The sequence below is a fragment of the Nymphaea colorata genome, chromosome 5 (assembly GCF_008831285.2).
Source record: "Nymphaea colorata isolate Beijing-Zhang1983 chromosome 5, ASM883128v2, whole genome shotgun sequence".
NCBI classification, from domain to species: domain Eukaryota; kingdom Viridiplantae; phylum Streptophyta; class Magnoliopsida; order Nymphaeales; family Nymphaeaceae; genus Nymphaea; species Nymphaea colorata.
This window is the reverse complement of record NC_045142.1, coordinates 4,805,001-4,817,107: the sequence shown is the minus strand read 5'-3', so window position 1 is coordinate 4,817,107 and position 12,107 is coordinate 4,805,001. Positions and strand designations below refer to the sequence as shown.

At 38.2% G+C, this 12,107-nt stretch overlaps 1 protein-coding gene across 1 annotated transcript; it reads left to right on the top strand.

Moving 5' to 3' along the window:
* Positions 1–2,948: 2,948 nt before the first annotated feature.
* LOC116254402 (uncharacterized protein At1g24485-like) lies at positions 2,949–5,346 on the top strand. The gene is made up of 4 exons (XM_031629782.1): positions 2,949–3,472; positions 3,615–3,626; positions 4,737–4,797; positions 5,266–5,346. The coding sequence occupies exons 1-4, from the start codon at positions 2,949–2,951 to the stop codon at positions 5,344–5,346; spliced, it is 678 nt and encodes a 225-aa protein (XP_031485642.1).
* The last annotated feature ends 6,761 nt before the right edge of the window (positions 5,347–12,107 follow it).

Genomic DNA, 12,107 nt, shown 5'->3' with positions numbered 1-12,107 from the left:
GTCAGCTGATGATTGAATGAAACCAGCGCCTTTAAGTGCAGGTAGCAGCTTGTGAAACCAGTTACGTGGCGCTTGCTTGAGTCTATACAGAGACTTATGAAGGCGACACACTTTATTACTTGAATACTCCCCCTCACGCAGAAGGCCTGGAGGAATGGTCATATATATTTCCTCATGTAAGTCTCAATGTATAAATGCATTACTCACATCCATTTTATATAAGTACCATCCTTGAATAGAAGCAAGAGCAAGAAGTGTGCGCATGGTTGTTAACTTTGCAACTGGAACAAATGTCTCATGATAATCAAGGCCCTCTAGTTGAGTGTACCCTTTAGCAACAAGTTTGGCTTTGTAGCGTTCAATACTTCCATCGGATCGCCGTTTTATCTTATAAACCCAACGACAACCAATTGGATTTTTGTTTGGAGGCAAAGTAGTAATAGACCACGTACTGTTTTGTTCAAGAGCCTGAATCTCATTAGCCATAGCATTTCGCCAATGTTGATGCTTAACCGCTTCCGCATACGAGCTAGGTTCAACATCACTCATGATAGAGGTTAAAAAAGCATAATGAGATTTAGAGAATTTGTGAACAGGTAAATAATTGTGTATAGGATAACGTGTACCTGAGGATCGCTTAGTTGAAGTAGGTTCCTTAGGCGGTGAACTTATAACCATCACATTGGAACACACATAGTCTTGAAGATATGATGGTGAATGACGAGTACGACTAGATTTGCGTAGAGCAAGTGAGTCTGAAGGAGGTGGATCATCTGACATAGGCCGATGATCTGAAACATGAGAGACTGGAAGATTTTGGTCATTGTTGATGGAATCGTGATGTTGAATGGGTGATAACGGGGAGGAATTTGCTGGAACACCATTCTCACACGATGACATATATTTCTCTCCAATGTAATCTGCTTGAGGGTGAGGTTAATCACACGATGTTTTGGTAGAATTTTGATATTATAAAGCAAATGGAAATGAGGGGTCATATGGTCTGAGGCTCCGATGTCTATAATCCAAGGAAAATGAGTTGAGAATGATTGTTTACCTGCTAGATTAGCAACAGCCAGTGAAGCATCAACATTTAACCAAGATGCCAATTGACTGACTTGTTCTTCGGTAAGTTGTGACAAAACAGCACTGACTTTTACATTGTTTGCCGATGTTCCTCCCTGTTGCGCCTTTTCAATTTTAGATGAATCACCAATTGAACCTGCTGCCTTAGGATGATTTGGAGGATAACCATGAAGCACATAACATCGAGATTTTTTATGCCCAAGCATTCCACAATGATCACATTTTGGTCGAGGACGATTGCGAGTGGCATTAGGCATCCTCGCCAAATTCCGTTTGGTATATGATGTAGGAGAAGACCTAGCTGCAAGAGCTATGTCATTGGATCCAAACATTCGTGGTGTAAGAAGACGTTGAGTCTCTTCTTGAAGCAGCATAGCATATACCCTATTAGTGTTGGGTAGAGGATCGATAGCAAGAATCTGACTTCGCAGATTGCTAAAACTTTCATTCAATCCCATTAGAAACTGATAAACTTTTTCATGATCTTGAGATGAATGAAATTCTTTAAACGCACCACAAGTACATGCAGACACAGCTGAATAAGATCCAAGTTCATCCCAAAAAGTTTTAAGTGTAGTGAAGTAGGCAGTCAACGAATTTTGTTCTTGACGTAAATTAGATATCATCTTCTTCAATTGATAAATACGAGCAACGTTACCTTGAGAGAAACGTTCTTGAAGATCAATCCAAACCTCGTAAGCTTCACTGGCATAGATGACACTATTTGCTATCTCTATGGATAATGAGTTAAGAATCCATGAAAGAACCAAGTCATTACAGCGAACCCATGGCATGTAATCCGAGCTAGTGGTTGCGGGTTTTGAAATAGAACTATCAACAAATCCGAACTTGTTCTTGGCACTCAGGGCCGTTTTCATTGCCCGTCGCCATGTGGAATAGTTGTCTCTAACAAGGGGATTGGTCACTAAAATAGCACCAGGATTATCAGAATGGTGCATGACGAAAGGTGACTCATTCTGATCACCAGAAATATCAGTCCGATCAACAAGAGGAGTTGTCGCCATAGTCAAAGAATATCGAATGCGCAAGAAAAATTAATACGGTGCACAGAACTTCAGATCCAACCCGAATTGAATCCTTCTTGCAATGATAAAAATGCACACTTACGGGGTGTGACCTCCAATTTCAAGAGTCCACGAGCCGGTCAATGAGCTAGACGGACGGTCTCCCTCCCAACCAGCAGATTTGGGCGCTCGAGCGGATGAGAAGCTGATTTGGGCGCTCGAGAGGGCGAATGAATGCGGAGCTTCGAGCGAGCGGATGACGCTCGAGTAGGAAGGACGCTCGAGCAGGAGGCTCGAGCGGCAAGCAGGAGCGGACGGGAAGCGGGGGCTTCGGGCCCGGCGCTCGAGTTCAAGCAGAGAGCCTTCGAGCGAAAATGGCAGAATCCTCACGGAACGAGAAGCGGGTGCAGAGCCTTCGAGCGAGCGGATGAGATCGCAAGAGCGCTCGAGCGTGCGTTCGACGATGTAGGATTCCTTTTCTAAGAATGGCAACAGGGTAAGCGATCTCTTTTCTCTCCTCTTCTTTCAAGCTCTAATACCATGAGAAGACATCATGAGAAGAGAGAAAAAGAAACGAGGAAGAAGAAGGGGCCAAAAGAGATAATTTTCATTACGTCTATGATGAGGTATTTATATAAGTTTTAAAGGAATGTACAGATCCCACGAATTTTGGGATTTGAAAGATTACAATCCTGTGACAGAAGATATCTTTGATTCCTGAAAATCAGTTGGCTGATTTTCCTCTCCAAATGACAATCCTGTGATAGAAGGAAAGATATCCTTGATTCCTGAAAATTAGTTGGCTGATTTTCCTCTCCAATAGTTTCCTCAGTGTTCATGAGCGTCGATTGTGGAGATCCATGGGCGACGTGCACGGACGATCTGGGCATCAAATGGATCGGCGACGGTGTTTACGTTAATATAGGGAAAACTGCGAAGGTCCAGATTAACAATTCATACTACGATGAAGAGCAAACCCTCCGTTACTTTGCCTCCCAAAAGAGGAGCTGCTACGTGATACCAGGTGTGGCGAGGGGAAGGAAGCACATGATAAGGGCATCCTTCTTCTATGGCAACTACGATAGCAAGTCATGGCCACCTTCCTTTGACCTTCAATTTGATGGGAACCATTGGATCAGCGTAACAGCTTCATTAGACACCTCCCTTTATTGGGAAGTGATATATGCACCCAAGAGGGACAACATCAGCGTCTGTGTTGCTCAGACATCGCCCGACCATCTACACTTCATCTCTGTTCTCGAAATCAGGGAACTTGCGCCCAAAATGTACGACACGGAGGACACGGAAGACGTGCTTCTGCATTGGTGGAGGAGAGCCTTCGGAGTGAAGGACTTCATAAGGTAAAGAAAAAGAATTCGTGAACTTCAAAAAGCTAAGGTTGACCCATTCGGTGGAGTCTGTATCCAAGCGGCCTGATTTAGAAAGTTAAAACACATACATACTTTTTAGTTAATTTTTACTTCATAGCGTTAATGCTTTCAGGACAATAGCAAGGTTTGTTCAATTCGGTGGCGGATTGAAGGGTTTTCATGCCATCTTTTGATACTTTTTTCAATAATATCATAATTTTATTGTTTTAATTAATTTATGCAAATTATTTAAAAAAATATTTTTTTTTCGCCAATTCACATCTTATTCATCTGAATCTTTCCGTCGTCTGATTCATCCAATCAAGAGCCTAGTCGGCAACAATTATTGGACAAATGGACTCCTATTGATTAATTTCACAAACAGAGAGAAGATTAATTGACGCGTAGCAGTGAATGTAGGCTTTAATTCAGGGTTAGGAGCAGGGGGGCTAGTTGCGCGCACGGGCCATGGCCCCACTGCGGTTTATAAAACATAACTTGAATTTTCAAAAATTTAAATTTAGCCATTATGAAAATTCTGAAAATGTAGTTATGGTGTTGTATTTAGTTAAAGTATATATAGATGCATGTGTGAGACTACAAAGCTTCCAAAGGAAAAAACAAATCTATGCAATCTATTCATAGGATATAGAAACGTGAATGGTATCAAAATTCATGAGGGGTGTGTGATCTATTGTGATGAGGAAATGCAAGAAAAACAAGGAGAAAAAAAGGTGAAAAATATTTTCATCATATAATATTAATTTATAATTTTTTTTCCATCTTTATCTGTCAACCATCCATTTTGATGTATTGTTAAGTCATTATGAATGAGCTAAATCACCATTCACTCACTTTATATATATATTCATTTATTTATTGCCAAGTTAATGTTTTCCTAAAACAAATAATGAAAGGACTTAGAACGTCGATATGTGGCTATAAACAATCTTGGCTCACGATTGTCCTGAAGAGATCCTGGGGGAAGAAAGTGGACTCCTATAGGGGAACTACTCACCACATGCATTGAATCTCATTGTTCGATCTTATCCGGGTTCAAGTCCACGAGTTTGCTGTCCTTTTAACCTGAGGATCTATGTGACTTGGGAAATCATATGGTGTGCGGATTTTAGAATGAATATTTTGCCAGTTTTGTGTTTATATCATCTGATTTATATATAATACAAATGCATGATTTTGTTTGATTCCATCCTTATGATCGTTACTGCCTGATCACCAGTTGCTTTGTTGGCAGGTACCCTGATGACCCTTTCGATCGTTACTGGCATCCTTATCCAGTTGATGGAATTGATGGCGTACGTAGGGTGTCTCATGATAACGTGAGCTTCATCAGTAACTCCACGTCAATACTGATAAAAGTTAATGCAAAATTAATGCAGCTGCCTTTATGAAGAAGGTGAACGATTTACTTTTGGGTTCTCCAAAAGTTCCATCGTTCCAAGACATGTGCCCCTTCACCTTGCCTATTTTAATTTTCAGTTTTTTGTTTTTAATATGGTCATTATATTTTCAGTTTTCTGTTTTTAATATGTCCATAATGACCATAGTGGAGTTACCAAGACTCAATGTCATTTATTTTTCAGTTTTTTCTTACATGTATATATATGGCCCTTTAGGTTGGCTAAATGTGTGAGAGAAAAGATTTCAAGTGTGCTCCAAATTTTTAGTGTTGTGTGCTCTTATCACGTGTTATGCCTTTGTGATCACTTGTAGAAACAATTGCTCGATTAGTGTGTTGTGTTTTTGTGTTGTGTCATTCACAGGAGCATAAGAAGAGGAAGTGCAGACAAGTCATTCCTTTTGCTAACAGTGGTATCAGAGCCAGGTCGATTGTGTTGTCGTGATTGTTGGTAAAAGTGCAAAAGAGAGTCCTCCAAGGTAAAGTCTACACATAACTTGTTCGACGAAATTTCTGTGAGAAATTTTTGTTCATTATGGCTAATGGTATGTCCACTTCAAATATTTTTCAATCGCTCGTACCTGTATTTAGTGGTGATAATTATGGTTTTTGGAGCACAAAAATGAAGACTTTTTTTTTGTCACATGATCTTTGGGATTTAGTTGAAAATGGTTATATAGAAAGTGCGAAGAGCTCAAAACAAGGAGAAAAGATAGTTGAATCAAGAGAGCAACAGAATAAGGATTCAAAAGCCTTGCTTTTATTTAACAAATTGTAAGTGAGACTATCTTTCCTCGAATTGCTGGTGCTATTAGTTCAAATGAAGCTTGGACTATTCTCAAGCAAGAATATCATGGTGATAAGAAGGTAATGACAGTGAAACTCCAAATCCTCCGTAAAGAGTTTGAGACATTGTTTATGAAAAACAATGAATCAGTCCAAGATTTTTTTTCAAGAGCTTTCATAATTATAAATGAGATGAAAACCTTTGGAGAGGTTGTTAGCAACCAGAAAATTGTAGAAAAAATATTGAGGAGCTTACCGCCTAAATTTGATCATGTGTTTACAGCTATAGAAGAGTATAAGGATTTGACTGCATAATCTGCTAATGAATTATTGAGCTCTCTTTTAGCGCATGAACAAAAAATAAACAGGTCAACTGAGAAAAGTGTTGAACAAGCATTCCAAGCTCAAGTAAAGTTGGATGACTTTAGCAAAGAGAGAAAGGGAGCAACTGTACGAAAGAATGCATATCGCGGGGGAGGTAGAGGTAACTATCATGGACGTGGACGAGGAAGATTTGAGGCAGTCAGAAACAAGTCAGAAGGAGGTGACATTAACAATAAAAAACATGACCACAAAAACATGTATTGTGTTTTTTGCAAAAGAAATGGTAATACTGAAGCGTACTGTTGGGATAAAGCAAAACAACAAGCTAATGTAGTAGAAGAGAAAGCAGAAGATGTTAACTTATTTTTTACTCATACAGAGTCAAATGAAAATATTGATCATGTATGGTTTTTAGATAGTGAATGCAGTAATCATATGACAGGAAAGAGAGGCTTGTTTTGTGACATTGATGAATCGGTGAAACAACAAGTTCGACTTGGAGACAACAAAAAGGTGCAAATTGATGGTAAAGGCACAATTGAGATATCAATTAAAGGTGGTACTAAAAGGTTGGTACATGATGTTTATTATATACCTGGATTAGCATATAACTTACTAAGCATTGGACAGTTAGCACAAAACAGGATATTTGATTTGATTTCATGATGATGTATGTGAAATCAAAAAGAAATGTTCTACCATGCCACCTATAGTAGTGCACATGATAAAGAACAAAATGTTTCTAATCGAGCTTTCATACTTTGATGCATATGCTTTAGTAGCAGACATGAATTAAGTGTCTAAGTTATGACACTTAAGATATGGACACTTGCACTACAATGGACTGAAGTTATTGGGGTAGAAAAAATTAGTTGTTGTTTACCTCGTCTTACCAATAATGAAGATATTTGTGAAGCATGTGTATATGGAAAACAACATCGTCTTCCATTTCCAGATGGGAAAGCATGGAGAGCAAAAACTCCTTTAGAATTAGTGCATGTTGAAATTTGTGGACCAACAAGAACTTCATCTCTGAATAATAGTAGATATTTTCTACGATTCACTGACGATTTTTCTCGCATGAGTTGGGTGTTTTTTTCTTGTTAAAAATCTGAAGCCTTTGAAAAATTCAAGGAATTTAAAGTGTTTGCAGAAAAAGAATGTGGGCGACCTATAAAAAAATTTCGTACTGATAGAGGAGGATAATTTTTTTTAAATGATTTTGACAATTTTTGCAAATTACATGACATACGTAGACAGTTGACATTAAGAAAAACTCCTCAACAAAATAGAGTAGCTGAAAGAAAAAACCGTACAGTGGTAGAGATGACTCGTAGCATGTTGAATGAGAAGCATCTTCCAAATGAGTTTTGGGCTGAAGCAGTAGCTACAGCTATGTATCTTCTCAACATATCACCTACCAAAGCAGTCTGCAATATGACTCCATATGAAGCATGGTGGAATAAAAAACTTGATGTAAGTAATTTGAAAGTTTTTGGATGCATTACCTACTCTCTGCTTGATTCTAGTAGTCGAGACAAAATGGATAAAAAGAGTGATAAATGTATTTTTGTGGGTTATAGTAATAACTCAAAAGGTTATAGACTATACAATCCAGTAACAAAGTCTTTAATTATTCGGCGTGATATCATTTTTGATGAGAATGGATCATGGGAGTGGACAATAATAGAAGAACAACTTATTCCATTTGTTGATTCAACTTCTCACTCAAATGCATGAACGTCAAGTGCTACTCACTCAAAAGAGACCAATTCAGATCATGAAGAAGATGTAGAAATAATTACAGATGGGTCTTCTCCACCAAGAAATGTACGATCTCTAGATGACATATATGCTTCTTGTTCATTTGCTTTTATGGTAACTGAACCATCATGTGTTAAAGAAGAATGGGAAAAAACAATGCAAGAAGAGATCGATACAATTAAGAGAAATGGTACATGGCAGCTAGTAGATTTGCCACAAGGAAAGGAACCTATAAGTGTGAAATGGGTTTACAAATTGAAGTATAATGTTGATGGAGATGTGCAAAAATACAAGGGCAGACTAGTCGTCAGAGGGTATGTACAAAAATATGACATTGATTATTTTGAAACTTTTTCTCCTGTTGCTCGTTTTGAGACTATTAGGCTAGTATTGACACTTGCAGCTCACTTAAAATGGAAGGTATTTCAATTTGATGTCAAACCTGCCTTTTTGAATGTTGCTTTAGAAGAAGATGTATATGTACATCAACCACAGGGCTTTGTCATAAGTGGACATGAGAAGAAAGTGTATAAGTTGAAGAAGACCCTTTATGGCCTCAAGCAAGCACCAAGAGCATGGTATGGGAGGCTTGACACATATCTTCATAAAAATGGGTTTTGATGTTGTGAGAGTGAACTCACATTATACTTGAAAAATGAAGGCATTGATATGCTTGTGGCATGTGTTTATGTAGATAACATTATCTACATGGGATCAAGTGATGTGCTAATTCAAAAATTCAAGGACAGTATGATAAGTGAGTTTGAAATGACAGATTTGGGTTAATTGCATTTTTTTCTTAGTCTTCAAGTTGTCCAAACAAATAATGGTATTTTTATCTCTCAAGAAAAATATGCATTAAGCCTACTTAAGAAGTATAAAATGTTAGATTGCAAGTCGTGCTCTACTCCTATGAATGCAGGTGAAAAGTTGACTTTGTCTGATGGGACTGCTAAAGCCAATGAAACATTGTTTAGAGGTCTAGTTGGTGGCTTGTTGTATTTGACTCATACACGACCAGATATTTTATTACTTGTCAGCTTGGTATCCAGATTCATGCACAATCCATCATTACACCATTTGGGGGCAGCAAAACGTGTTTTGCATTACATCCGTGAAACTACTGAATATGGAATTTGGTATAAATCAGATGTTTGTTTTAACTTACTTGGTTACACTGATAGTGACTGGGCAGGAGCTGTAGATGATCGAAGGAGCACAAGCAGTTATGTTTTTACACTTGGATCAAGTGCTATATCATGGTGTTCAAAGAAGCAAAGTACGACGACATTATCATCTTCAGAAGGGGAGTATATTGCTGCATCTGCAGCTACTTGTCAGGCAATTTGGATGCGTCGAGTTTTGGAAGATCTTGGTCAAAGTCAAACTGAAGGAACACCAATTCATTGTGACAACAAGGCAACTATAGCAATGACAAGAAATCCGATTTACCATGGATGGACAAAACATATTGAACTTCGTCATCATTTCATTCGTGAGATTGTTGGTAAAGGTCAAATTGTGTTGAAGTATTGCTCAACCAATGAGCAAGTTGTGGATGGATTTACAAAGGCACTTTCATACCTAAAATTTATTAAGTTTCGGTCTCACCTTGGTGTTTCAGACTTTGCATTAAGAGGGAGTGATAAAAGTTAATGCAAAATTAATGCAGCTGCCTTTATGAAGAAGGTGAACGGTTTAACTTTTGGGTTCTCCAAAAGTTCCATCCTTCCAAGACATGTGCCTCTTCACCTTGCCTATTTTAATTTTCAGTTTTTTGTTTTTAATATGGTCATTATATTTTCAGTTTTCTGTTTTTAATATGTCCATAATGACCATAGTGGAGTTAGCAAGAGTCAATGTCATTTATTTTTCAGTTTTTTCTTACATGTATATATATGGCCCTTTGGGTTGGCTAAATGTGTGAGAGATAGCATTTCAAGTGTGCTCGAAATTTTTAGTGTTGTGTGCTTTTATCACGTGTCATGCCTTTGTGATCACTTGTAAAGACAAGTGCTCGATTAGTGTGTTGTGTTCTTGTGTTGTGTCATTCACAGGAGCATAAGAAGAGGAAGTGCAGACAAGTCTTATCTGGGTTCAAGTCCACGAGTTTGCTGTCCTTTTAACCTGAGGATCTATGTGACTTGGGAAATCATATGGTGTGCGGGTTTTAGAATGAATATTTTGCCAGTTTTGCGTTTATATCATCTGATTTATATATAATACAAGTGCATGATTTTGTTTGGTTCCATCACTATTACACATGATTCCCTCCTTATGATCGTTACTGCCTGATCACCAGTTGCTTCGTTGGGAGGTACCCTGATGACCCTTTCGATCGTTACTGGCATCCTTATCCAGTTGATGGAACTGATGGCGTACGTAGTGTGTCTCATGATAACGTGAGCTTCATCAGTAACTCCACGTCAATACCTGGACTGGCACTGGTCCACGCCGTAACACCAACATCGATCACAGTGACGCGCCTGACACTGACTGTCCCATCTTCGGATTCTGGTGTTACAAATACTGCACAATTTTACTCCATTTTCTACTTCTCAGAAGTGTCACAGGCAGCTTATCAAAATAAGAGCAGGTCGTTCGATTTACTTTTCGATGGCGTCAAGCTTAACGACAACCCCAACTTCCCTCTTTACCTGTCATGTGCTCCTATCCGCAACCGGGGCCGTAACCTGACTGCTGGAACGATAATTTCCTTGGTCAAAACACCAGATGCGTCCCTTCCTCCGATCCTCAACGCCATCGAACTTTTTGAATTGAAGACAGGACTCGCTGATGCAACTAATAAAAATGATGGTCTCTCTCTCTTTCTCGCTCTCTCTCTCTCCCTCTCTCTCTCTCTCTCTCTCTCTCTCTCTCTTGCGCACACATAAAATTAGTGAAAATAATAGACAATACTCATGGATCATGTTGATTAGATAGCTCTTTACTAGCGTTTACATGATTTATATCAATATGAGAATTACATAGGGCAATTTATTTGCAGTTTGACCTATAAATAAGTGATGCTAAGTTAAATACTCTTAATTTTGCTCGAAACACGTGAAATCAATGCTCTCCAATTGTTCATCTGAGTTGAAGCATAAGGAAGAGTCTCACAACTTTTTTTTTTTTCATTTTAGCTAGAAGGACAACGATCGATAAATTTAGGCCTTTATTTGAGTGGCCTAAAACCTAATGCATTTTCACATCAGAGAAACACAGATAAATACAAGTTCTTTTTGTTGCTGAATTCTTGCCTCGTTTTAAAAGCAAGACAAAGTGGTAATACGGTTTTCGTTTTTTCTTTACAAATAAATTGTTTCTAGGGAAATGCAAAAGAAATTACTGGTTTCCGGTGTGTTTTAAATTGTGGATGCTGTAGATCCTTTTTTATCATTTCTTTTCACGAGAACAAAATGCTGTTTTTGTAAAAATGGTTTGCAGTGGACGCGTTGGAGGTGCTACGAGGTCGATATCAACAACTTCAATTGTGGACAGGTGATCCATGCCTTCCCCAAGGGTTCAATTGGGAGTGAACATTAACAAACAATGCGATGCTGAAAAACAACCACGTGTCACTAAACTGTAAGTAGGACGCAACCGTAGGATCCAAGTCCCTTTTTCTTTAGAAGGCATGAACATTGTGTCCTTGGAACACGTCTTCCTATAAAACATTATCAAACAATGCGATGTTCTTATTTCAAAAAACATGGCATGATTATGTCTAATGTTATGCTGCTAGATCTAAAAACATTTATAATCACATCATATTTTTTAAAACAACATAGTTTTGTTGAATTATGAGTTCTAACAGTATACCATTTTAGTACAGTTGAAACTCGGATGAATATATTGGTCAATGATTTAGATCCACCCATGCAGTTTTTTTTCTTCTAACTCATACGCAAGGTTAGTATATTGATGATCTCATTGACATCTTTTTGTAATTCTTTTTCATTTTCCTTCCTTTTCTAGGCATCTTAATGGGCCAGGCTTGAACGGCACACTTGTAGACTTCAGCGGCTTGAATGCCCTTCAGATAATGTGAGTACTAAAACAGAGTCATGTCTGGCTGGTTTTCAATTGTTTAATTAATTACATAGAGTTTCATTAGATGCCAACTGTAATTTTGCAGTGATCTAAGTAACAACAGTTTGAGTGGGAAGATTCCAGACTTCTGGGGAGCATTTCCTAACTTGAAAGAGTTGTGAGTTCACACTTGGAAATTTAAAATTGTGGAAGCCAGTTCTCCTTAAAATTGCCTTTCCATTAGTTCAAGTCTAAAGAATTTTTATTATTGAATGATTCACTTTTAATAACTTGTTTAGA